This window comes from Pelodiscus sinensis, chromosome 4 (assembly GCF_049634645.1).
Source record: "Pelodiscus sinensis isolate JC-2024 chromosome 4, ASM4963464v1, whole genome shotgun sequence".
NCBI lineage: Eukaryota > Metazoa > Chordata > Testudines > Trionychidae > Pelodiscus > Pelodiscus sinensis.
In genome coordinates this window covers 63,541,170-63,568,917 of record NC_134714.1, presented here as the reverse complement: position 1 = coordinate 63,568,917, position 27,748 = coordinate 63,541,170, and the positions used below count along the sequence as shown (strand labels likewise).

The window sequence follows — 27,748 nt, the reverse complement described above, 5'->3', positions numbered from 1 at the left end:
AGGCAGGAGATAGGTGCCTGCTAGATAGGCACAGTTGTGCGGTCTATTACAAATGAAGTTATTCCAGAGCATCTGGGTTGGATGTCAGCTCAGAGAAGTAGCCTACAGTTTGGATATATATTGATCTGAGGAAGTGGGTCTGGCCCACGAAAGCTCATCACCTAATAAACCATCTTGTTAGTCTTTAAAGTGCTGCATAGTCCTGTCTTTTGTTTCAGCCAGAGCAGACTAGCACGGCTACATCTCTATTGCAAATACAAGGTTTAGCTAGTGATAGAAATGTAGCCGTGTTAGTCTGGTGTAGCTGAAACAAAATACAGGACTATGTAGCACTTTAAAGACTAACAAGATGGTTTATTAGATGATGAGCTTTCGTGGGCCAGACCCACTTCCTCAGATCAAATAGTGGAAGAAAATAGTCAACCATATATACCAGAGGATACAATTAAAAAAATGAACACATATGAAAAGGACAAATCACATTTCAGAACAGAAGGGGGATGGGGGGGAGGGGGGGGAGGGAGGAAGGTAAATGTCTGTGAGCTAATAGTATTAGAGGTGATAATTGGGGAAGCTATCTTTGTAATGGGTAAGATAGCTAGAGTCTTTGTTGAGACCCCCACGTAGAGTAGTAGCTCATAGAAGTAGCCTACAGTTTGGATATATATTGATCTGAGGAAGTGGGTCCGGCCCACGAAAGCTCATCACCTAATTAAAGACTAACAAGATAGTTTAAGTGCTACATAGTCCTGTATTTTGTTTCAAGGTTTAGCTAGTAATTCTGGGCTGGAAATTTAGTGAGAACAGGCATTTCCAGAGTCATGCAGGTTAACAGTCATGCACCACAGACTGGAAGCAAATCAAGTATAACCAAGTATTTCACAATATTAACAAAAGATTCAGTTCTAGAAATGGGCAAAGGTTCAGCAAAGTTATTTTCCACTCCCAAACTGGTTTGCCTAGCTCCAGAGTAAACCCATGTAGTGGTTACTTAAAGTTTGTGTTCTATTACTGCCAGTAAAACTCTCAGTGAGCCCTGCTTCTCCCACATGAGCCAGAGAAAACTTAAAAAACGCTTGTGCTTGAAATGTCAGAGAAGCACATGCTCTGCCTTCAAGGATAAAAATATGACCAGTTAGACTGCGTGTCAGAAGGAACAGTGATGGAAAGAGTCCAGGCCTGTCACTGTTGCCTTGACAGGGGACCCAGATAAACCTCAGCCTCCCAAAAGAACAGTGAACATGCTCTTAGAGGAGAGCCAAAAGCTGTATTTTAGTTGTATCCATGTTGCCAACTCTTGCAATTTTATCCCGAGTTATGATTTTGGTGTTTTTTCTAAAAGCCTCAGCTGCTGGAATCACAAGATGGCAGGACAATAGCTTAAAGTTTTAAAGTTTCTAGCCTTCAGTATGGCAGAGAAAACCAAGAAAAATGTAACTTAAGTGCTGAGTACAGACTCACAACCCAGAAGACAAAAAAAACAAAAAAAAAAACAAATATATTTTAAAGTTCTCCCAATCTTTATGCCAGGCGCATGATTTTATTGGGGCTTGACACACAATTTTTAAAGTCTTAGGGATTAGATTGGCAATAGTGTGCTGCATTCTAGAGGTTTAGCATGATGACTGTAGTCCAACTTGTGAAGACTGCATGGTCTAGTCTCTACTGCGGGGCCATACCGTGGAATGTCAGTATTATTATTAAAGCAGTAATATTATAACTCCCCTGAATGGTCATTTTTTTCCTTTAAGACAAGTTTCCTGTTCAGTGCCAGTTAGGTGTGACATTGCCTCGGCACTCTGCTGTCCCGGAAATACACTCTTGCTCCTTTCTGCCATGCAGTGGAAGTGATGCATTCACCTCTCCTGCTAAAACAAGTCCTTGATTCTATGCTGAATTCTTCTTACACTGACCTAGTTCTGTCATCATACTAGGGATGTAAGAGTGTAAAAGCTTATAAGTTAATGCTATAGACTACACGCATTTCCCCCCACCGCCTGCCAACAGCCCGACTCACGCCAGGTCCAGGACCTACCCCTGCTGCAGCTCTGCATTTAAAGGGTATTAAGGAGCCAGGCAGCCTGGCTCAGTTCTGGCTCGCAACGGGTCCAGGAGCTCAGACACGCCCCCCCAGGCAGGAGCTGCTGCCACCCTGCACTGCTGCCTCTGTATGAGAGGCAGCAGCACGGGAAGACAGGCAGCCAGTTCATGAGGGGAGCTGAGTTTTAAATTGGGTCCCTTTGCAGACCAATCCCCACCTGGCACCCCGCACCCTCTGATACAGGGGGCTCCTCGGGAGTGGGGCCAGAGCTCACTGGCTGCCAGCCCTGCCCCCAGGTACTATAGAATAATAAAGTAACACATAAGAATTAATGAGGCTACTTTACTATTCAATTAACCGATACTTAACATCCCTCCATCATACTGTGGAATACTTTTTGTCTCTGAACCAAAAGTTCTAAAATGTTTAAATAATCTTACTGCAAAATAGGGAGCATCTAATACAGTTTTATTAATCACCCTTTATTATCCACCCGTCTTCTCAGGCTCATTAGTCAGTAATCATCCTTCAGCTCTTGCTAGCAACCCTTCTGTTTTGCTTAAGGTAAACTGCAAAGGCTTTGCTGCAAGTTAAAGATGGCAAGAGGACAACATGCTTGCCATCCAAGAGTGGCACCAGCGCTATTGTCTCATGAGGATGCTGAGGAAATAGGATTGGATATTTCCTGGTTTCTGTGCTATAGGTATGCAGTCACAAGCACCAGACATATAGAAATGAAGAGGTGGGGAGTTCTGGATGAAATGAGTTTTTCCAACATCCATATGGTGTAAATCCAGCTAGGGATGTTAAATTTCCAGTAATAGACTAATTGAATAGTTGATGCAATTTGCATCGACTATTTGATTAATCAATAGGGCGCCTCCACCTGTCAAGTGCAGCAACAGCCCTAGGGCTAGTGGTACATGTCAAAAGCAAAAGTGCTGTGAGGAGCACTGCCCCGTGCTGCCTGCAGAGTTTCAAAACTGCGGCGCTGCAGGGAGCCCGGGATCAGCTGGGGACTCCCCTGCTGGCTCTGGGCTCCATGTGGCACTTCAAAGCGGCAGTGCCACACGGAGCCCAGAGTCAGCGGGAAAGTCTCCAGCTGATACCGGGCTCCACACAGGGCTGGATTACCCAATAGGCAGACTAAGCACGTGCTTAGGGCACCAGCAAAGCAGGGGTGCACAAAGAAAGAGATTTTACAGTATAGTATTGTTTTTATTTTGAATTACATATGGGGGGGCACCATCATCTTTTCAGTGCTTAGGGCCTCTAAAGGTCTTAATCTGGCCCTGGCCACGTGTGCTCCAGCTTTGAAATGCTGCATGCAGCCTGGGGACACCCCAGCTGGCCCCAGGCTCCATGTGGCACTGCCACTTTGAAATACCCCTTCTTCTTTCCCCACCCTTGTTGCCTCTGATAGAGGCAGCAAAGGGGTGGGGGGAGCAACTAGACAATTAACTGTTGACTATCCGATAAGCATTTTCTTATTGGATAGTTGACTAGTCGGTCACATTCCTAAATCCAGCAGGAGGAAGGAGCTGAACACCCTATTAAGCAGTTTTTGTAGGATAATCCCAACAGAACCCTTCAATGTTTTTCACATCTCTAAAAATTCTCCTTAGTATTTCCTGTGCCCATGGAGGGATCCCAGCATACATTGTTCAGCAATGTCTGAACAAGAACCACCATACAGTGAGGCTTCTGGCATTGTTTATTTGGGGATAAATTCATTGAACTAACGAGACTTAAGTGCAGAGGATAAGAGGATAGAAGATAACATGTAAAAGTTAGTTGAGATTAATGTCTGTGCCCCACACCCTGGTTTGCAGAATATAAATTGCAGAGAAATGGGTTTAACTCAGTCTTTGTTTTTGAGATGGAAGGACCTCAGCTTGCAATCAAAGCATAGGAGAGATCCTTCAGAGACAAACAAGAGAGGTGGTTATAGTTACCAGATGATTTAAAAAAAATATCAGACACACTTGATCTCAGATGCAGGGAGCCAGCTGGGAGGGGAGCGGGGCTGGCCAGAAGGAGGTTGGGGGGAGCGGGGCTGGCCAGGAGAGATTGAGGGGAGGGGGGTGTACCGGCCAGTGGGGAGCAGAGCTGGTCGGGAGGGGATCGGGGAAAATGGGGAGTGGGGAGGAGGAACCAGCCAGCAGGAAGCAGGGCTGGCTGGGAGAGGGGTGGGGGAGCAGGGCTGGCCTGGGGAGATCGGGGGGGGGGGGGCGCGGGAGGACCGGCCAGCATGGAGCAGGGCTGGTTGGGGGGAGTAGAGCTGGCCGGAGGAGATGGGGGGGCGGGGAACCTGCCAGCAGGAAGTAGAGCTGGCCAGGAGGGGCGGGGGAGGAGGGGGAGTGGGGCTGGCTCGGGGGGAAACCGGCCAGCAGGGAGCCAGGCTGGCGGGGTGCACACAGATCCTGGGCTGATGCCCATCCCACACACGGTCCCGGCGGGGCACACAGGCGAGTCTGGCTCTGGGGATTCCATCCCACCCCGGCCCTACCCCGACCCTCACCCCCCTCCTCTCTACTGTGTAGTTGCATACTGCCTGGCTGGTATACACACTCACACAGTGTGAGCATGTCTACCAGCCAGGCAGTACACAACTACATACTGATACTCATGATAATAATAAATAATAGGTATTTTCTCAATTTGTTTCCCGGAGAGAAAGCTCTAATACCAGACTGTCTGGTTCAACACCAGACACCTGGCAACTCTAGAGGTGGTAACTGATGTGTCTATTTACAATGAAAAGAGACAGACATCCTAGCAGTTGTGAGAAGCAATGAGAGGCTGTAACATTCAAGGCCCAGCATGGGATGACTACTAGTAGTTGTTTAGGTAGCTACAGCCTCTTGAACTCCTTCCTCTGCCTTGTCTCATTCAGATAGCAGACCAGTCAATTCCAGATTTCCCTGCTCTTGCACTTCTATTTCCAGCATGGGGTGCTTTTGGTATTCCTGCAACTTCCAGTAAGTAATCCTGGCATCAGGGATCTCTCAACTCACCCAGGAGAGCCCGTAACTACCTGCCTATACAGCTTCCACACTGGTACTCTTAATAGAGCCACCCCTTCCAAGGCACAGCAGTTTTGGGAGGGGAGAAAAGGAAGAGCAACATAGTCAACCTCAGAACAGCCTCTTGAAATGTACCAACTTCTTGGATACAAACCTCATAGATTAAAAGCCAGTAGTGACCAGAGACCTGTCCCAACTATCAGACTCCAGCACTGTAAGATATTTGGGGGTTGAAAATGAGAAAGAGAGGCACCAGTCCCATAGCTATGTACAGGGTTCGCCGAGCCGCGGCGAGTCCCGCTCGCCAGCCGCACTGTCCGGCGTTCTGCGCATGCGCAGATCGCCTGAACCTAGCTCTTCCAGGATGTAATCTACTCACCATGGACAAGTAGATTACATATATTGTTGAACCCTGGCTATGTATCTTAATACTTGCACATACTTTGTCCATAGTACCTTTCACTTGGAGACTTCAAAATGTGTTACATGAGGCCAACTATAGGTGATTTTACTTTATGAAAAGTGCTTCCCATCGAGTGCTCTGGGCACAGATATAACTTTATAAAGTCTTCAGTTAAACCAGTGGTTTTCAAACTTTTTGGCCGATGGCCAAACCCCACTCAACACAGACCTTTCCACAGACCACGAGGCTGGGTTCAGGAGGGGTGTGTGTGTGTGTGTGGAGATGATCAAGAGGTTGGTTGCAGAAGCAGGCTGGGGCTATGTCTACACTATGGGGTTTTTTCCAGGATACTGGAGGTATCGCGGAAAAATGCGGCCGCATCCAGGGAACACATCTGCTCTTCCAACATTTTTTGTGGAAGAGCAAATGCGCTCTCAGAAACCCTGTCTTCCTCCTTCCACGAGGAAGAAGGGCTCTTCCAAAATTTGGCCCAGGGTAGATGGGCCAAATTTTGGAAAAGCCTCTTCCAAAAAAACTGTCAGGAAAAGGTACGCAAATTGCAGAGTGCAATTTGCTTAGCTTTTTCCAATAGATCAGTGTAGTCTAGACATAGACTGGGTGTGTGTGTGGTCTTAGAATGAAGAGCTGCATGAGGGGATGCTGCTTCCAGGCCAGTGGAGTAGTGAGTGGGGGGGGGGGGACGGAGTTGCCCCCACGTACCATTGCTTCTGGGTGCCATGCTGGGGGAGCACCCCTCTTCCACTCACCAGCTGGAGCCCCCTCTCTGCCTCTCCGCCCCCAGCCTGACTCTTCTCCATCTCCACTAGCGGGTTAGGGCATGCAGGATCCTGGCCTCAAACTGGAAGGGGTGGGGGGAAGACGCAATATAAGTCGCCCCCCTCCTCCCAGGGTCGGACTCAGCCATGCACCAGGTTCTGGACCCCGCTGTGAGGTGGGGGGGGGGGGAAGGGGGAAAAGATTTTGCCTTTGCCCTTGGTTGCATAACAAACAATCTCACTACACCTCTGTCCTAGACATCACTCTCTGCTGCTCCCAGTGGCTGTGATGCTGGCCAATGGGAGCACTGAGACAAGCCTCCAGATGATTGGTTCCATGTGCTGTATTCCCCTAACTAGGGAGACGGGGAGCAGCAGCTCACAAAGCTGCTTTCCTCCTTCGCATGCCGGATCTGGCCCACAAAGCTCCCCCTATCCGCGCAGCAGGAAGTTGGAGCGCCAGTACAGGCTCCCCCCTCCAGTGGAGGGGGAATGAGCCCTATGCACACAGCCCACCTGTAAGAAGGTCGCAGACCCCATTTGGAGAACCACTGACTTAAACAGGATCTAATATCTAAATAAAAGCCCCTCTGAAATCCACCCAAGTCAAGTTCTCCCATCCTACCCACCCAGCTACTAGTTTGCTCCTGCCCTCAAAAGCCAAAAGTCTAGAAAAATAGAAGCCTTACCACACACGAGTGGTTCCAAGACAGTGGAAGTGGATTCCATACCTGAGAACGCCTTCACTGGCAACACCCTGCCCCCTTCACAATCCAGCTATTAGTGAACCCTGCTTCAAAACATTACAATGTTTGGATGTAATGGGATTTCAGTTCCTAATCTAAGTTCCTTGTGAGAAGGACCAGGTCTTACTCTTTTTTGCTGCCACACCAAGAACATTTTTGGTTCGTTATTAAGCCCCTTCCGCACAGTACAGCGTTACCCCATCTCTCCTCCAGTAAACTGAGGCACAGAAGGTGAGCATCTAACTGAAGTTGCAGAGAGAATGAGCAGCAGAGGGCCTTAACTCTCAGACTCCTACTCCAACTCCGCCAACACGGCCGCGCTGTTCGCAAGGGAAGGGGGAGAGGAGGCCGTAGGCGGAGATCAATAAAAACACCCCCAAGGCGTTAGGTCCCATGTTGTTTGCTTACCACCATGTCCTTCTTCCCGCATGTCCACATAGGCATCGTACACTTCCCTCTTGACGTAGTTGAGAAAGCCCTCCTTCCTGGCAAACTTGCAGACAAACGTTTGCTCGTAGAGGCAGTCCAGGAGGAAGCAGGCCTGGATGCTGTCCTCCCCCCCGGCAGGGTCCTGCTCCACCAGGGCCAGGTTGCAGTGAGGGTGCTTGCAGCAAGCCCGCACGCACTCCTTGCCCCGCTTGTGAGGGGGGGATAACAGGAAAGTGGCCCCGTTCTGCACCGAGGCGTCCGTGTCCAGCACGAAGTCAGCCATCCCTGTGGTGAAATGGGCCAGGCAGGTTTCGCCAAAGGAGGCTCCCTCCTCTCCTTCTTCCTGCCCCAGCACGGCGGCCGTCAGCAGCTGGATCAGCAGTCCAGCCTGGAGCAGGGCTCTGCCGCTGGCCATCTTAACTCTTTTCTCCCTTCTGCAGGCTCCGAGCTTCCTGGGTGGGGCGCTAAGAGAGGAGGTGAGAAGAGGAGTTAAAGGGCTGCCCAGTGACTATTTCTCTGGCTGGATCTTAGACACGCTACTGCAGTCTCCCTTTCGCCCCGGTCCTTTGCTCCCTCCCTTTAACTTATTAACGAAGCATCATTAATATAAAACCAACCTTTTCCAAGTGCGCCGGCCCCGGATGTTCTCCTCGCCCCCTGGGTTCCAGGTGGATGGGTGACGCCTCCTGATTCGCCTTCGCGGAGCACAGCCCAGTCCTTTGCCTGCTTAGTAGCTGAGCTAGGGGGCTCCAGCCCAGGTTTCTATAGCTTTGTCTAACTTCCCTCTCCCCTCTGGGGTCTCACTTCCCCCCTCCCAGTAGGCACTGGGTGCTTGTGCTCTGCTTTTCTCTCCTCCACCACCTGGAGAGTTTCTGGTGAAACTGACTCAGAGCCTAGTAGTGTAGGGTGTTTCCCTTTCCTCTGAACATATCCACCTTTAACCCCTTTCCTACCTCCACCTTAGGTTTGCCCTTCAGCAGCATTCAGGCAGGAAGAGACAAAGGAGATCCGGGGCAGGAAGTGAAACCCAACTCCTTGAGAGGAAAAAAAATCAAGTCACTCCCCTCTATACCTGACTAAGGGAAGGGAGGGGACAAAAGGGATCCCCTGAGCAGAAAGTAACTAGAGACAAACACTGCCATTGGGAAGCTTCAGAGGATAGCTGAGTTAGTCTGTACGGAAAAAACACTGCCATTGGGGCTAGCCTGGTGAGGAAATTTCTAAGCAGGAGCAGGTGGCCCTAGGATGGGGGAGAGGGAAGTAGGGACGCAGTTCTGTTACACTACCCAGAGACCACCATAACTAGCATGTCACTTGTGAAACATTTGTTTGGTTATTAAATCCAGTCCTTGCTAGATTGTAAACACAGCTGTCTTTCTGTGTGTGCTGTAACACCCAGTGTCAGCAGTTAGTACTTAGAATATTATTTGTATTTTGGTCAGTTCCTATTTTATAAGCAAAGTATTGTCCAGTTTCCCTCTGTTCCTCCCAAAGCTCTCCCCATCAGGTGCATTTCAATCGAATTAAAAGGTGTGCACCAGTTTTTCTCCCCTAAATGTCTCCATTAGCTTTCAGGCGTTGCCAATTCACTACTGTCCTTTAAAATATAACATATACATCTTAATCTCTGATTCATCCATGGGAGAGGGGTCTTCTCTCCCCCCCCCCAAATGTGCTGGAACCTTAGGGGTGTAAGAACTCTATACAGCAATTTAACAGAGATTATTTGATAGATTTCATCTCTGCTTGTGATTGTGGCTCCAAGCTTAATTCTTCCTCTTCCTACAGACAGATAAGGAGCCCTTGTACAGTGTATTAGAAGCTGGGAGCCATACCATCCTGTAAGTAGAACATTCCTGCAACCTCTTGCCTACCATTAGTCCTCTGTCTTTATCCCTGTGTTTCTCTGAAGAGCATAATTATGGTCATATTGGGTCAAATCAATGGGCCATCAAGCTCAGTATATAGGATCTTCTGACAGTGTAACTCCAAATGGATCAGAGGGAATGAAAAGAACAGGGCAACTATCCATCCCCTCTCATCCAGTGTCTACTTCTGGCAGTTGGAGATTTAGAGACACCCACGGTACATCTACACTGCAGGCTAAAGTCAAGTTAAGATATACAACTTCAGCTACGTTATTTGCGTCTTCCTTCGAATTCCCTTACTCCTCATGAAATGAGGGTTACAGAAGTCGGAGTAAGAAGCCTGTTAGCCCATTATTTCTAAATAATTTTGAAATAATGGGCTTGCTGTGTAGATGCACACACTGTTATTTCAAAATAACCTGAGTTATTTTGAAATAAGTGTGCAGTGTAGACAGAGCCCCAGAGCTTGGAGTTGCATCCTTGAGCATCTTGGTTAATAGCTATTGATGGATCTGTCCTCCTGTGAACTCATCTAATTCTTTTTTAACCCAGTTATACTTTTGGCCTTCACAACATCTCCTGGCAAGGAGTTCCACATGTTGGTTGTGGGTGTTGTGAAGAAATACCTCCTTGTGTTTGTTTTAAACCTGCTGCCTATTACTTTCATTGGATGACCCCTGATTCTTGTGTTATGTGGAGAGGTAAATAACACTTCTTTATTCACTTTTCCGCATCATTCATGATTTTATAGACCTCTGTCCAGAGACAACACTTGAGGGGGGTACAAAGGGTCATGTCCCCCACTCCAAATGCCATGGGGGAAGGGGCTAGCAGCCAGAAGCACCATCCCTTCCACTGGACAGTTTGGGGCAAGGTCATCCTTGAGCTTTGGGGAGCCCTATGGGACCCTGGGTAGCCTGTGGGATTAGCGGGAGCCTGATGTCAGCAGCAGGGATCCGACCTGCCCGCACACTTACCACCAGCAGCAGGAAGCAGAGTAACCCTGCTCAATCCCCTTTGCTCCCCTAGCTCCCAGCCATATCAATTAGAGGAGGGAGCATGCAGGAAGGGGTGGAACCGCCTCCTACACTCACTGGCAGTGGGGAGCAGAGCAACATGGCTGGGAGCTGGGGGAATACAGTAGATTGGGGCTGAGTCGCTCTGCTTCCCACTGCAGTCAGTGAGTGCGGGGGCAGGACCACAACCCCTATTCCTGGTGCTGCATCGCTAGTGGGAGTAAGTTTGCGGGGAGCAGTGAAATGGGGCAGGAGTGGAGCAAGGGCTTGGTGGAAGAGGTGAAGTGAGAGCAGAGTAGAGGCAGGGAGGGACAGAGCAGGAGCGGGGGGCTATAAGGAGGGGAAGAGTGAAGGCAGGGCAGGGGTTGTCTTCGGTCCCACACCCTTTTAGGAGAGGCCCTCCCCTGGGCTAGGGGTGACACAGGAAGGGAGCAGTCACATGGCCAGTGCCCCTGATCCTTGTCTACCTCAACCTCTTCATCTACTATTTCATCCACCGGGCTAGGTCTTCTGAGTACTGCCTCCCTCTGAGGGATCCATGGAGTGGTAGAGGTGAATTCTCTGCTCTCACTACACCTCTTCCACTGAAAATCCCCCCCCCTTTTTTTTTGGTCTGCTGATCCCCGGAGAATCCAGTTTGAATTTATATATGGGGAATTCTCCAGAGAGGTGGCTTTGAAGGGCTGATAAGTGAAGGAATTATATTGGCATCCCCCTCCCTACTAGAGAAAGTACATATAATGCCACAATAACAGATCCACAATTGCCTTTTTAATGAAATGGACCCCAAAACTATTAACTCTAATACAGTATGGGTAAATGTAGTTGAATAAAGTTTATTTTAATTCCATAAGGTTTGTCCAGGATATTGCAAGATAGAGTCAGTCTGACACATCTACGAAACTTACGACTGTTGGAGTCCCCAACTATGCCGCTTTCTACATATATTTCCGTACCACATTGTGAAAACTCAGTGGTAAGAACAGTCCCCTGGAGAGGTCCACTGATGGGGAGGCAAGAGGGAAACTGCCCCAGAGCCTGGTGATTCTAAGGCAGGAGAGTGGGGGGGAGCAGCATCGCGCTCCAGGTGACACTGAAGCCTGTTGTGGGAGGGCGGCAAGGCCTTGCCCATTCCAGGAGGGCAGAGCTGCCCCTCCTCCTCCTCTGGGTCCAGTGTGGCTGTCAGCTCCCCTGCCCCTGGAGAATTAGGATGCCTTCTCTTTTTTCACAGCACTGGCTAAGACACACTGGAGGTTTTCCCCGTCTTCCAGTTTAACTAAATCCATTATTCCCTGACCTCCCCTCAACACATGAAGCATTCTGGACACATGAGTATCTTCTTCCTTCTTAGCCCTGTGACACTCAACCTTCTACAGTTTGTCTGGAACAGAAGTTTTCTGTCGACTCTGGCATTTGGCATCTCTCACCTAAGAAAGCTGATGGCTACTTTTGGGCTTTCCATACGGCAAGCTAAAATAAAGTTTATACAGAGCTGTATGTGGACTCTCTAAACAGTTTACACTGCCCTGTTTGCATAGCTGGCTGGTGAATTGTGGTTTGTAATATCAGGTTTATCAGATTGCCCCGTGTGCTCATTTATCTAAAGCAAACTGATTTGTGCATTTGCACACTCTCCTTGTTGACTATATTCTTCAAGGTGAGACAAACTCTCTTCAAAATAAAAAATTAGGCTTGTGCCCATTACATAATCTGGCCTTCTGTGGAGCTGTGGGATGAAGGCACTGCATCTTTCACCAACTCTGCATCCACCCATCAAGGGTAGTGTAATCTAATGGCCATCTTAGACAGAGCCTAGGAGCTTGCCACTGACTTGATCTGAGAATTTGAGTAGCTAGCTTAACCTCTTGCTGCCTCAGTTTTCACATCTATGAAATGAGGATGCTACTTGTCTATTTAACCTACACACCTATTGGCTCTGGTGTACTATCCCATGTAGTGGTACCATTTACCAGACCAACCCAGCAGCGCCCCAGCTGCTCTGTCCCAGGCGTCCCGATTCAGCCGCTGCTGAAACTGACCAGGGCTGACTCCAGAAAGCCTGGGGCAGAGCAGCTCTGCCTCTGGCTTTCTGGAGTCAGCCGCTGATCAGTATCAGCAGTGGCTGACTTGGGGACGCCTGGGGCAGAGCAGCTGGGGTGCTGCTGGGTTGGTCCAGTAGCGCCGAGGAGCGGCGCTGCGGGACCAACCCGTCAGTGCCACAGCTGCTCTGCTCCAGGTGTCCCCAAGAGCAGCTGCGGTGCTGACGGGTTGGTCTCGTGGCGCCAAGGGTCGGCTCTACCGGACCAACCCAGCAGCACCCCAGCTGCTCTGCTGCAGGCGTCCCCGATTCAGCCGCTGCTGAAACTGACCAGCAGTGGCTGAATCGGGACTCCTGGGGCAGAGCCGGACTATCAGAAGGGAGGGCTATGAGGGGGTCTGGGGTAGCTTCCCCCCACCCCACCCCAGGCCCCTCATAGCCCCCCCTTCTGATAGTCCGGCATATTTGATAATCTGGCACCCCCTGGGTCCTAAAGGTGCCAGATTATTGGAAGTTTACTGTATGTCCATTTCCCAAATGGAATTAAAACAATTTTAGAGCTCTCTAGCTCTGCTAGACTTTCCTTACTTTCTACCCATGTACAAATTATCCCATAATTTAAAAAGTATATGTCAGTTTAAATGTATAAAGTGTTTGGAATCCTTTGAGATGAAAGGTGTTATATAAACATTAAATCCTCATTTAAAAACAGACCTAATTTTCTTGGTTTACTGAAGGACAGTGTGATCTAATGAATAAGGTATGGGTGTGGAGTCAGATGATATGGGTTCTTGTCCCAGATCTGGCATTTCAGATAGTCATTGCATTAGGCAAGTTACTTAACTTTTTCTGTGCCTCGGTTTCCTCCTCTGTATAATGAAAACTACAACACCTACCTGAGTAATAGTATTCTCTTACCATCTCCCAATGAGTGAACATAAGAATGACCATACTGGATCAGACCAAAAGTCCATCAAGCCTAGGATTCTGTCTTCCAACAGTGGCCAATGCCAAGTGTCCCAGAGATAAAGAACAGATAATCATCAAGTGACATCTCATATCGCCCATGCCCATCTTCTGATAAACAGAAGCTAGGGACACTTTTCCTGCCCATTCTGGCTAATAGCCACTGATAGACCTATCTGTGAATTTATCTAGATCTTTTCTGAACTCTGTTGTAGTCTGGGAGTTCACAACGTCCTCCAGCAAAGAATTCCACAGTTGACTGTGTGCTGTTTGAAGAAAAGCTTATTTTTGTTTGTTTTAAACATGCTATCTATTCATTTAATTTTGGTGACCTGTAGTTCTTGAATTATGGGAAGGACTAAATAATTTTTCTTCATTCGCTTTTTCCATACCAGTCATGATTTTATAGACTTCTATCATATCCCACCATAGTCGTCTCTTTTCAAAACTGAGAAGTCCAAGTCTTATTAATGTCTCCTCATATGGGACCTGTTCCAAACCCCTAATCATTTTTGTTGTCCTTTTCTGAACTTTTTCCAATGCTAACCATGCTAAGATATCTTTTCTGAGATTGTGACCACATTTGTATGCAAAATTCAAGGTGTAAGCATACCACAGATTTATATAAAGGTAATAAGATATTCTCTGTCTTACTCTCTGTCCTTTTCTTGATTCCTAACATTCTATTCACGTTTTCACTACAGATGCACATTGAGTGGATGTTCTCAGAAAACTCTACAAGATGGCTCCAAGATCTTGCTCTTGAGTGAAAATAGCTAATTTAGTCCTCATCATTTTATACATAGAGTTAGGATTATGTTTTCCAATATGCATTACTTTGCATTTATTAACATTAAAATTCACCTGCCATTTTGTTGCTCTGTCACCTAGTTTTGTGAGATCCCTTTAAAGCGTGTCAAAGTCTGCTTTGAACTTAACCATCTTGAGCAGTTTTGTATCATCTGCTAGTTTTGCCACCTCACTATTTACGCCTTTCTTCAAATCATTTATGAATATGTTAAATAGGACTGGTCCCAGTATGGACCCCTGGGGGACACCACTAGTTACTTATCTCCATTCTGAAAACTGGCCATTTATTCCTAGCCTTTGTTTTCTCTCTTTTATTCTAAGTACACTATAGCCACAGGATCCCTGTGGCAAGGGCAGAGATTTGGAAGAGTAGGGGGGCAGCAGCCGTGCAATAGGGTGTGGCTTGCTTTTCATCCCATTTCCAAGACTATCAGAGAGTGAGGGGAAAGTACTTGTATTCCATGCATACCTCTCACACCTGGCTGGTCTCACACCTGGCTGCTACACCCCATATCCTTGTGCACAAGCTTGTTGACCCCTTGTTTTTCATGCATGTTGGATTCATATAAGCTCAAATAAATAGATTTTTCTCACACTTAGACCAGTTTTACTGTTGGTGTAACTCAGTTGACTTTAACTGAGTGGCACATGATTATACTGCTGTGAGATGAGAATGAGGCATATACTTTTTATCTGGCTAGTTTCCAGATGAGCCCAGGTCTATGAATCAGGAGCCATATTTGACTCACAGACTCATAATCTATAAGGCCTGAAGGGAAATTCATGATAATCTAGTCTGACTTCCTGGGTATCACAGGCCATGGAACCTCACCCACCCACTCTCGCAACGGGCCCAAATCCTCTGGCTGAGTAACTGAAGTCTTTAAATTTTGATTTAAAGACTTCAAGCTACAGAGAATCCACCATTTATTCTAGTTCAAAACAGTAAGGGATTCATGCCCCATGCTGCAAAGCACATGTGAATGGCCACCTGCCATTAATTCATCAAGTTTGGTCTTAAAACCAGCTAGGTTTTTTGCCCCCACCACTCCCTTCCAGAGCTTCACTTCTTGGATAGTTTGAAATCCTCATCTGATTTCAAGCCTAAGCTTATTGATGGCCAGTTTATACCCATGTGTTCTTGTACCTCCTTTCTTTCCCTGCTGTTTATCCTACTAATGCACTTGGAGAAATCAGTCATATCTCCTGTCAATCTTTGTGCACAGTGGGATAAGGAATATCAGTATACGGTGCTAACTGCATTTAGCAGCTTACACAGACGTATAGTAGTTTAATATTAATCTAACAGAACTAGCCTATTAGCCCATCATAAGATGGGATTTTCAGGTCTCTCCTCCATGTCAGTCTTCTCTCCTGAGCCTCCAGTCTCTCTCTCCTCCTACTGCCTCCTCCTCTTTCTCTCTCTCAGCTCTCCTCCGCCTCCTGCCTCTCTCTCTGTCTCTTCTCCTCCCCCTCCTACCTCTCACTCGGGAGACCATAGAGCCCAAATGGCCTTTTGGGTTCCGCACTCCCCGTGCTGCATGGAGACTGTGGAGCCCAAATGGTCGCTTGCGCCATTTGCTCCCACGTGACAGCCTGGTTGAGCAGCACAGAAGTCAGCTGAGCACAACGGCAGGAGGCGAAGGGGGGTGGGGCAGTGACGTTCACGGCCAGAGGGTGGGGCCTGGAGCCGCTGTCACGCCACACGTCACCACCCCGCCCCCTTCCCCTCCCGCCGTGGCGCTCTACTGACTTCTGCACCGCTCAGCCAGGCTGTCACAGGGGAGCTAGCGGCCGTTTAAGCCCCACATTCCCCATGCAGCTGGCCTAGCGGGAATAGCCAGCATTTCAGCAACAGCGTCGCCCAGAGAGAACAGCCAGCATTTCAGCGTTACAGAATCACGGACACTGGGCTACTATATATATGACTAGATAACAACTGTTAAAGATATATCGCCCATTCCAGACAGAACCCAGGTGTTGCTGGCCAATCTGTCTGAGTCACTTGTCTTGTTGTTGTGGTTGTTATAGGAACAGTCGTACCTTGATCAGCAGGTTCATGCAGTTTCCAGAAGGGAGAGCCCTAGTGGCTCTGTTGCAAAGAATCAGACAGAAAGACTAGAGGTTTGACGTGCTCCTTCTCGTTATAAACTGTCATATAACACAGCCAAGTGGCACCTCGCCCTTCATCTGCCCTTATTGCTTCTTGTCACGCTACCCACTGCAGCTAATCTGTACAACCTGGCTTTATCGCAGGACCCAGCACTGCTTTGTGGTTAAGTGCTGGCTGGATTGGGAAGATCAATGTGTTTCCCCTCTCCCAGGCCCATCCAGATGAATTCTGCTGAGGTGGTCAGTGCTGAAAGGTAAGGAGAGGGGCCTGGAGATACATGGGGACACAAAGAGGTGACAAAGGGAGCGGAGGAATCTCACCAGACAGTGACTAAAGCTGTATTGTGAAATGGGGCCAGGGAAAGGATGACAGAGTGCTGAGTCCTCAGCAGAGCACGTGGCTGCGGGGCATTTCCTCAGTATGAAGTGAGTCCTTGGACAGTTTTTTCACTTCCCACAAGAGGTATGTGGTTATTTTGAGTTAGCCTTCTCAGCATAAAATCCCAGTGGAGACAAGGCACTGTAATTAGCACCTCATGGTAGCGAGGTGAGGTGATGATGTTATGTGTATGGGAGGGGTAATTGACTGAGCTAAAGGCACCTTTACTTTGTCTCTGCTAGGATCTTTTAGTGAGCTCCCCAACAATGTAAAAACACACCAGCGGCACTGACACCCTGAATCCCTAGGGGGAGCTCAATACCTGCTCTCCCTGCTCCACTCCCAGCCCTGCTCCCATTTCACCCCATCTTCAAAGCCACACCCTGCCTCTTCCTGCCCCATTCCACCCCTCCCCTGCTCTTCCTCCCAGAACCTCTTACATGCTGCTGAACTGATCATGGCAGGCGGAGGTGTTGGGAGGGAGAGAATGAGCTGATCAGAGATGCTGCCGGTGATAGCACCTAGGCAACACATTGTTTTGGCAGTGAAGACAGACTTTGATTTCTTTTGTCTTTAGCAGCCCTCCTGTGTTATTCCATATTGTAGCTCTTGCTAAGAGAGGCTGGATTAGAAGGGCTGCATATTCTCATGCTGCAAACTTTCCTTTGCCATTCCTCAGAGTGCCACCAGCTAGGAGAGGCTGAGAGTTCCCACATCACTCCTGCTTCTACATCAACCCCTACATCAGGGGTGGAGAACCTTAGGCCTGGGGGCTGGATGCAGCCCCCCCCCCCCGAGGGCTGGATTACCCAATAGGCAGACTAAGCACGTCCTTAGGGCACCAGCAAAGCAGGGGCACCAAAAAAAATGAGATTTTACGGTAGAGTATTGTTTTTATTTTGAATTACATATGGGGGTGCGCCATAATCTTTTCAGTGCTTAGGGCCTCTAAAGGTCTTAATCCGACCCTGAGCCCCCTGCTTGCCTCAATCCGGCCCCCAAGGCTATGGCCTGCTCCAGCATTCGGGAGCCCATACCGGTGCTCCAGCCCACCTGCCACGTCCCTGAAGGGTTGGAGTACACCAGACCTACTGGCCTGGGCCGCTTAGGCTGTGGAATGCAAGGGGAATGTGGGGAATGTCTTTCTCTTTCTCAGTCGGAGGCCATGTCAGTGAGGGTTGTTTTGGGTTTTTTGCTTCTCACTTGTGTGCGGCCTCCGACTGATTTTTCTGTGGGTGAGCAGCTCCCAACCGAAAAGCAGTTCCTCACCCCTGTCCAACTTACTGAGCTGCCCCCAGCTAGAACTCCCACACCGTTCCCTACAGAAACGGTTCTCCCCAGGAGACCATGTGTAAATGTTTACGGCCTGTTGCAGCCAGGGCCGGATTAAGGCATGGGCTAGCCAGGCAGCTGCCTGGGGCACCAACCTATGGGGAGTGCCTGATGACAGCTGTAAGGGGCACACAGCGCCCCTTATAGCTGCCATCAGGCGCCGCGTGCCTGGCTCCCGGATTGCGGGCTGCAGCAGCTCCCAGCAGCGGCTGCCCAGGGCGGGGGCTGCGTTAACCCCTGTAGCGCTGGGCAGTAGTGCCCTTCCCCCCGCCGCCATGGGGCCCTGCACGGCCAGGCTCGGCTCGGCTCGCCCCGGGACGCCCCAGGCTGTGCGCCAGCAATGGTAGCCAGGCTGGACCGGGCCGGGCACGTATGTCCTGCCGCTACCAGCTCTGCGCACCCTCCCCCACGTGCCGGTGCAGGGGCGGGGCCGCACATGCGCCCTCCCCCAACCTGGGGCGCAATTAAACTGTCTGCCCAGGGTGCTGGAATGGCTCGGTCCAGCCCTGGTTGCAGCCCAGTAAATAGTCTGGGGGTGGAGGCCCAGGGTGCTTTTGATTTTATCCTGCCCCCTCTGGAGGAGGTTGGTTGGGTCCTGCCCATCACTCACCCCACCATGGGACCTTCTGCAGCACTTGTGCTGCAGGACTGAATGGGCTTGGGTCTCTGCTCTGGGTATTGGCAACCTCTCCAGAGTTGCAGCGAGTGCCGTTCAGGTTTGGCCACATCCACTTCTCTCACCAGGCCAAATCTGTGGGAATGGAGTTGTGACCTGGGGTTGCAGTGTCCCTCACTCAAGTCAGGTCTACCTGCACTCCTGTCATCATGACGGCTGGGCCCCACTGTGTGGTGCTGGGATCCCAGAGGTTGCAGGGCCTGGAGCAGGTAGGTGCGCCCAGCCAACCATGTGGGACAGGAACCTAGGAGCTGCCATGTGACATTTTGAAATACTCTGGCAACCCAATTTTGGGTCCCAGCCATGGGCTAAGAAACTTTGCCCTGGAGTGATTCCTTCCTAGTGGGACAAAAGTGGCTCTCGGCACTCCCCCAACCTACACTCTTTCATCTCAACTTCCCACCTAAGGATCCTTGTTGGGAAAGCCTGAGACTAGAGTATATGAAAGAAAACCTCCCCTGCATCCAACATTCTGTGCTATTTCTCCCAGTGACGCCTATTGAGGGCTGAGCTGCACACAGGGTTTTGTAGAAGATCAGCTAAATCAAGGGTGGGGAACCTCTGGCCCAGGAGCCAGAGCTGGCCTCCCTGGCTGGTCTGGATCCAGCCTCAAAAGCTTAGGGCTCCCCCCTGCATTGGGGAGCCAGCACTGGTGCTCCAGCCCTGCTACGGCCCCACTTTAGCTCCCCTGTGAGGCTGGAGCGACAGTGGGGGGAGAGGGCACATCCTCGAGCCTTGTGGGACAGAGACAGGCAAGCCAGGGCTGGATTTGACCCATGGGCTCTGCCTGGTGGGGAGAAGAAATGGCTCCATGCGCTTCTGCTGCCTCTCTCCTTTCCTCCCAGCTGGGAAAATGGCAGCACAACAAAACGCTGCCTGGAAGCTTTTCCCCTGCTTCTCCAATTGTCCGTGATCATGGCCAATCACAGCAGCAGGGGGCGGTGCCTGGGGGTGGTGGGATACACAAAGCCATGTGTGTCCCCGGGGAGCTGTGCCAGGTAAACGCCCCCTCATCACCCAGACCCATAACTCCACCCTATCTCCCATCCAGTCCTCCACTCCCAGCCTGCTCCTGCACCCACCCATCCTGCCCAGACCCTGCACCCCTCCACTCCTGAATCCAGACCCCACGCCCCAAGCCTGCTTTCTGGCACCCCCCTCCCACACACTAAACCCCTCATTTTTTGCCCCACCTCAGAGCCTGGGGGCCCCACAAAATCTATTAGCCTGTCTCCCCTAGGCTCTGGTGTGTGAAGGGAATGTGAGGAGTGTCTTTCTCTTTCTCAGTGAGGGTCATGTCAGTGAGGTGAGTGTTTGTTTTTTGTTTTTTTCTCTCATTTTGTGTAGCCTCCAACTGATTTTTCTGTGGGTCAGTGGCCCCCAACCCAAAAAAGGTTCGCTGTTCCTAAGCTTGATCAATATTGGCATCAAGGTGCTCCAATAAGATATAACTGCATCCACACAAAGGGTTTGACATTAACTATACCATCCCTAAATTGATCTAATTATAGCAGTACAAAATCTGCATACAGACCAGTTTTTCCTGTAAGCTGTGCACTTGGGTGGCCTCCCAGGAGAGATTCAAATGCCTTGCAGCTAATTAACAGAGCACTCACAGTTGCCCACAGCTGTCAGTATGTATCTCTACTGGTGGTGCACATCCACATATGCCTCAATGCATATAAAATTTATTCTGCACATGGATGGAAAACAATTAGAGGGAACATTGGTACAAACAAACCCTGAGACAGAAGTCTTGAGACCATAACGAGAAGCACCTGTGCCACTCATAGGTGGAGGAAAGAGCATGCATGGGAGGTCATTTCTTCTGCTCATTCCCCTCCGTCCTCATCTTCCCATCCTCCCTTTCCTCCCCCAGTATCAGGAAGCCTGAGTGTCTAATGCAATAAGTTCTGCAGAGAAGACAGGAAAGTGCTGCTCCCAACTTGGACCCCTAATGCAGGGAGTCAGAATTCTGTGACCAAATGATTAAGATAAGAAAAGGTTGTTAGGATATTTCCTAAAATGAAACGATGTGTTCTAAGCTTGGTGAACTGCAAAAAGTAAGTAGCTTAAATGATAGAAAGTATTTGTAGATTTTTCTACAATTGTTGTATTCCAAAGGTGGGAAAGACATTATTAATGTCTTTCTTTGAGAAGGTAACTGTCTTTTCAGACACAGGGAAAACAGCAGATCTAATCTGCCTGAATGTCAGTTAGGCATTTTATACAGTTCCAACTATTAGTTAAATTGGAGACGATGGTATTTATATGAGAACTGAAAGGTGGATAAAGAAGGAGCTGATTAAACGGGAGATTACAAGTCATACACAGAGAACTAGAGCAAGGTTACTAATGGAGTTCCTGAAGGATAATTCATGGGACCAATCTTATTTAACATTTTTATTACTGACCTTGGATCAAAAAGTGGGTGTGCGCTAATAACATTTTCAGATGACATGAAGGTGAGAGGTACTGCTGAAACAGAGGAGGACCGGAATACCATAGAAGAAGATTTGGATGACTTGTAAACTGGAGTAATTGAAATGGGATGATATTTAATAGTGCAAAGTGCAAGGTCATACATTTAGGGAATAACAAGAATTTTTGCTCTAAGCTGAGGGCTTATCATTTGGAAGTGACAGTGGAGGAAAAAGACCTGGGTGTATTGATTGATCAAAGAGTGACTTGACAACAAGCAGTCCTGTGGCACCTTAAAGATCAACAGATTCATTTGGGCATAAATCTTTGTGGTGAGGGTGCCACTTGGCTGTGTTATATGACAGTTTATAATGAGAAGGAGCATGTCAAAACTCCAGTCTTTCTGTCTGATTCTTTGCAGCAGGGCCACTACAATTACTTTGTAGAACAATGGCTACTTTTTAAATCCACAATTGAGTGCCCAGGCAAGTTTTTCATGTTCCCAAAATACCCTGCACTCTGTTGCTCATTCCCACAGCACTCAGTAACTGAACATGATGCCAGGCACTGTGGGATGCATGCCCACATTGCTTTGCTCTTTCTGTCCGTGGAGGAGCTCACACAGTGGCCAGGATATGTCGACAGAAAGTGGCAATGTAAACATGATTTGTCAACATTTTTTGGGCTTCTTATGAATGTTGACAGTACTTTTGTCACCAAATCATGTAGACATAACCCATGTTATTGCCTGTACCCTCCCCAGAGTCCAGGGGAAATGAAAACTCTCTTTTGGTTCCCTCTCTCCTGGCATGCTAGAGAGGGGAATGGAATGGGACAGAAAGGGCAACTGGTAATACAGTGATGCTCCCCCAAAACAGTCCCATGTTCTTGGCATGTTCATATATGCCACACATGTACACATCACCACTCCTTGGCTTTGAGCTTTCACACTTTCTTGTCCATACCACAGCCTACCACGCAAAATGATAGGCCGCCACAATATCATATGATATCAGCACCATACAGATACGACCATTTCAACGAGAAAACTCCTATCTTGCTCTATTTGAATCTCCATGTCTCTAGCTGTGGTGAAATTGATAATTTCTAGAGTGCTTGGAGGTGTGACGCATGAGTCCACCTCTCTTGCAGGCAGGCATTCCTCTTCCTTCTGAGACTGGAGGAGAAGAGACTGACCTGTTCGCTAGAAAGATGAGCTGGAGCCTTTTTGAATTATTCAGTCTGTGTATAACAGTTGTTAGCGCTGTCAGAAATATATTGCCACTTAGCTCACAGGTGCAGGATGTAGCTCCTGAGTTCCAAGAAAAGACCAATGTAACTGTATCCTCCCACAAACCTGGCTGCTTCAAGGCCTGGATGTCAGAGCATTTTGGTGCCACGACACAACTGTTGCACTTGGAGGTTGCTTTGGAATGTGGGGTCTGGCTCTGAACTGATTCATCTTTCTACACACCTGTCTAATGTCCCAGTTTGGAACCATATGTTCAACTGCAGCAACAAGAGAGGTCAGTAGTGTTGTTCCTGGTTTACAATTGGAGAAACTCAGGCACAGTGGTTAAATTTAATGTTTTCAAACTTAAATGAATACAGTTGGGCCACTAAGTCCACATTTAGGCATCTAAATAAAAGGTCTGCTTCTCTATGGCCACACACCTTCCTTGGGGGTCAATTAGCACTATGGTTGCTCAGCACCTCTGGAAAAATTAGGCCGGTGACTACTTTTCAGCAACTAATCATGAAAATTTTGCCCTAAGCAACTTGCCCCAGGCCATAGAGGGCGTAAACTGGACTGAAACTCAGGATTCTTTTGGCTTCCAGTTTTGTTCTCAGACCGTGGTCACCAACCAGTAGATTGCGATCTACCAGTAGATCTCAGGGGCTCCAAGAGTAGCTCTTGAGCCCTCTCTGAACTGCGCACCTGCGCAGTACATTTACATTAGATTTCCTCATGTAATGTAGGCGGGGCTTCAAGGAAGGGGCTGGGCAGTAGATCTTCGCCTGTTCTGAGACTTAAAAAGCGATCTTGGGAGTAAAAAGGTTGGAGACCACTGTTCTAAGACCATTCGCTCACCCAGTGTAACCCACATACCTACTAGGTGTGGTTCATTGTCCCATGCAGCGACACTTAGACCACTTACAGAGAGTAAGGATAATGATTTTGCGCTACACTCCTTAGCTGAGAGGCTTTTAGCTCAAGCTGTAGAGCAGGGCTACTTAACTTTGGAAGCCCCGGGGGTCACAATGATACAGCCCATGCCGAGGGCCACAGCTTAAGTGTCGTTACATGTACATTCAAATATATGCAAATAATTTCTTTCACACTGAGTGCATGAATACAAAGATTAAGGCAAGATTACACAACACACAGGCCCCATTTAAGTCAGTTCTTCTGATATTAATAAAATGCAATATTTACCCGATTTCCACTCATATGACAGCACTTCTAATGAGCAATGACAGCCCAGGAATTTAAAACACATAGCAACAGAAGACCATTATACTGACTACTTTTTTGTTTTGGCTCCCACTCATGGGCTGCATGTAGGGTTGGCAGGTATCCAGTTTTGAAACAGACAGTCCAGTATTTGAGCTGTCTGTTTGGGAAACAAATTGAGAAAATATAAATGTGAAAATATAAATGTCCGGTATTTTCTAAATAAGATGTAATGTAGATTGTGATGTAATATCAAGTGTATCCGGTATTTTTGTTGAAACCATCTGGCAACCCTAGCCGCATGTTGAGCCCCACATAACCCCAAACCACACTGCGGGCCGCAAACAGATGGGCTACAGGCCGCATGCAGCCCATGGGCCACGTGTTAAGTAGCCCTGCTGTAGAGGCCCATGCATTAAGCTTCAGAGGTCCCGGGTTTGGTTCTACCCAGGGGCGGATATAGGGCAGAGAGAACGGGGCGGCCGACCCAGGCCCCGTGCTTCAAAAAGCCCCGTGCATGCGCTGTGGCGCCACCACGCATGCGCATGGTGTCACTGTGCATGCGCCGTGGCAAAGAGGGGCCCCGCGGAATTATGCTGCCCGGGGCCCCGCAAAACAGTCATCTGCCCCTGGTTCTACCTATCTTTATTATGCAAGCAATCCCTCCCATTAGCACACTAAATAGACCACTGAAGGTTCTTCTGTCTCTTGAGGTATGAGCTTTCTATACCATGAAGATAATATAGTATGGGAGGTGGCAAACTTTACAAGTGGACATATGTCTAGGGATGTGTTGTTATCATGTTATGAAAACGGAGCTAATGTTAATAGAGGTATAGTCCATTGCTCTACAATAAACTTCCAGTAATAAATATCACAGTTGGGCTTGGAATCCTTTTACTGGAAGGGGGACTAAAGGTCTGTGTTATTTACAGCACCATTCCATTTTACAGGACACATCAGCTGCGTGCATGCACACACCCACCCACACGCACACACACACACACAAAGTGTAACTTGGATTATCAGTACCTATCCACATCCACTGTGGAACAATTTGTATCAGTTTCAGACATTGTAAAATTCCTTTTAATCAAGCATGGCACCGGAGCATTCTAATGTTCATCCTTACCCTCGCAGAAGCCTATTCTCAGCCTCTTCAATAAAGCAGATTAAAGTCATGTCAATTGGATAACAAGACAGGAAACCTGTCTTGCAAAGATGGATCTAACAGTTGCTGTCTGGTAGTCTGTGGGGATGAAGTCAGGGGGATCTCTGCCCTATTCCTAATGGACTGTGTCAACAGAAAAAACAGACTACAGAAATTGGCACCAATTGGCACTCTTGGTTCAGAGGAACACCAAGGATCTTTTGTTGAGCCAGAGGAAGAGAGGAGGAAAAAAAAGCCACCTGCCTTTAAAGGCAACCATTTTGAATTTTGTTGTTCTCCACAGCGTATCTCCGACGGCCTTGCGGCGCACAGTTTAAGAAACACTGGGATAGACCATTGGAAACAGAACTAATTCTTCTGCTGTGGAAATGGTCTTTCTAGTCTAGGGGGCATTGATGGGACAATGTGGAGAAGCTTGCATTGCTGCTGTCATGTTCTGTAGATATATTCACTGCCCAGAAAACTTTGTTACCTTAACTCTTCATTAATTAGCAATGCTGTGACCCTAGAGTTGAGTTTTTGTTCTGCAGAAAGTTCCACATTTCGAAATTGATTTTCATTCCACAAAGGAACAAAAAAATCAGTAATGTATGGGAAAATGGGAGAGTTCCATAAAATTTTAATTTGGAAACCTCACAACATGTTGATAATGTCACATAGTTTCATGTTGATAACGTAGAAAAAAATGTGACATTATCAAGATGAAACATTTTGACCCAAATGGAAATTTCTCAATCCAACATTATGTGCATCTGACATATTGCTATAAAATGCAACAATGACTGCAAATATCTTAGACTTTTAATTCCCCTTCCACTTAAAGGATTACAAGCAAACCAGTAATATACGGTTACTGGATGTTTACTGTAGAGGACTATCCTTCTTATAACATTAGCTTTGTATGGGGTATACTTGTCATTTAAGGCCAAATGGGAAGTCTGGGTACCCAAGCTATCATATTCTGGAGCAGAGGATGGCAGAGGCAGATACTGGGAAAGAGGAAGTGGTCCAAGTGTAACAGTATTGTGGAGGTGTGGGGGAGGGTGGAGAGGAAGGAACCCAGGTTACTGTTTGCTTAAGGGACAAGGAACCTTGCAGTGGGACAAGGCTCCCCTTTCCTCTCAGCCAACCAGGAAAAGTTTTTGGAACAAAGGAAGCATATAATTTGCCTCTTCCCTCATACTGGGGGAAGCATTAGCAGAAAATAAACTGCTTACCTGCTGGCCTCTCCTGGTGAAGAGGAAAGGACTAAAAAAATCAGGCCATTTATTTGTGGATTTAAGTACCCAACTTTAGGCCTCCATGTCTGAAAATGTTAGACTTAACCATTGCCTCAGTTCTCTTCATGCCAGGAATAACACTAGTGAGATGTTGTAAGGAGGAGTTAATACTTGTTTTTAAAGATAAGAAGTGCCTAGTTAATGTACAATTCTAAACTGGGATATTAGGGATGTACAAAGAGTCCACTCAGGTCAGATCCAGGTCTCACTTTCCAAGGTACAACATTTGTGTCGTGCAACCAAGATGCTGTCACATTGATCCAAGCCCTAAAGCAGTCAGATTTGAAAAGCTGATTATTACGTGTGCACTGTACACGTACATCAGAGAGACAGGGGTCCTTGATAACAATATGATCACGTAATTAAAAACTGTCATATTATATATACACAGACTGAATTAAGATGGTACAGCCAACCTTAATTCAGGCCACTCACAATTTCTGAGTGTTTGACTTTGCAAACTTAATAATGTTTGTTTTTTCCTTAGAAATTATTTATTATCTAGGAAATCTTAACACGTTTATTAATGTCCTTTTAATGTAGTTTTTGTAGATGTAACCACAAAGTTTTTATATACAACTTTGTTTAATATAATAGAATGAAATTAACTGATGTGAAAAAGTTGACAATCTAAACATTTCAATATTATAAAAATGAAAACAAAACAATTTATATGGGCTTTCTCCCAACAGAATTTTTATCATAATCAACATATTCCACTGAAGTATTATGTTTCAGCTGTATTTTCTGAGGGAAAAGTTTCATAAAAAATGTCAATCAATTTTATTGAGACCTTTTTAGACTATTGAGTGCATGTACAGTAAAACCTGTAAAACAGATTAGCGTACACATCTGTGCAAATGTACAAATGAGATTTTATGGCTGATCACCTTAATTCAAATCACATTGTACGGCCAGCATTTACTCTGAAGAAGTTTATCCAATATTACTTCTCCAGAGAGGCAACAGCTGCTGGACAGCAATCAAGATCAGTCCCAAAAAACACCCCATAAAATGTTAATGTCGTATGATTTTTAAGCGTTTCATGGGACTCCCTGGCTTAAATACCTTCAAATTTGGACTAATAATTCTATGAGGACCAGTAATTTTCAAGCCCATGTGAATAAATATATGGACCTTAGAGAGCTTAGAAAAATGGGCTGTTAGACAGCAAAGTAGTCTTAGTCTTACAGTGGTGTTACATTGTGCTATAATGCAGGACTTCTGTCTCAGGCAGAAACTAATCCCTTTCACCAATGCTGTATTCACTTCTAAAAAGGAAAAATATAAGGGGCATTGTTTCAGCATCAGTTATCCCTATAGGAACTGGGTTAGGCTAAAGAGATCAATATGCTTTAAACACTATTGGAGTCAATGTATTATATAGGAATAAGTCCTATAGAATTGCATATGAGGTATGTAGTGAAACGGTCACTTAAAACCAGCTTCTTCCACTCTTCCCCCAGCTGAAACGAGCCCGTATTAAATATTAACAAACTTTGTCCATCAGTTCCCTGGGCCTCTTTTAACAACAGATTTTATTACAACAGCTTCTCTCCCTCCTGCATTTCTTTTATCAGCATTGTCAATTGTGAAACCGAAGACTCTATTTCCTGTAATTCTGTCTGCACTGCCTCATTGTTTCTCCTGCTGCGCACTTGCTCCGTACCTTTTCTGCTCTCTCATCGGGACCCCAGATGCTGTCTATCTGCCTTTGGCCCTTGTAGGCAATTGTACTGCTCCTTGCAATTGCGTGATGGAAATATATTAAAGGGGAGGGAGAAGAACAGAGTGCAACAAAAA

The 27,748-nt window shown here is 47.4% G+C and overlaps 1 protein-coding gene and 1 long non-coding RNA gene across 2 annotated transcripts in view; one reads left to right on the top strand and one right to left on the bottom strand.

Annotated features, from left to right (window-relative positions):
- Positions 1–8,433, bottom strand: part of SPINT1 (serine peptidase inhibitor, Kunitz type 1) — a 33,999-nt gene extending 25,566 nt beyond the window's left edge. Inside the window, exons 1-2 of the mRNA XM_075927118.1 lie at positions 8,039–8,433; positions 7,401–7,885 (exon numbers count right to left, since the gene is read on the bottom strand). Coding sequence (XP_075783233.1) covers positions 7,401–7,836 — 436 coding nt within the window. The 5' untranslated portion in view covers positions 7,837–7,885; positions 8,039–8,433. The remainder of the gene's footprint in view (positions 1–7,400; positions 7,886–8,038) is intronic.
- Positions 8,434–9,206: 773 nt separating this feature from the next.
- Positions 9,207–11,775, top strand: LOC112546721 (uncharacterized). Its single transcript, XR_003090437.2, has 3 exons — positions 9,207–9,262; positions 11,160–11,281; positions 11,537–11,775. It is a non-coding gene; the product is annotated as an uncharacterized LOC112546721 (long non-coding RNA).
- The last annotated feature ends 15,973 nt before the right edge of the window (positions 11,776–27,748 follow it).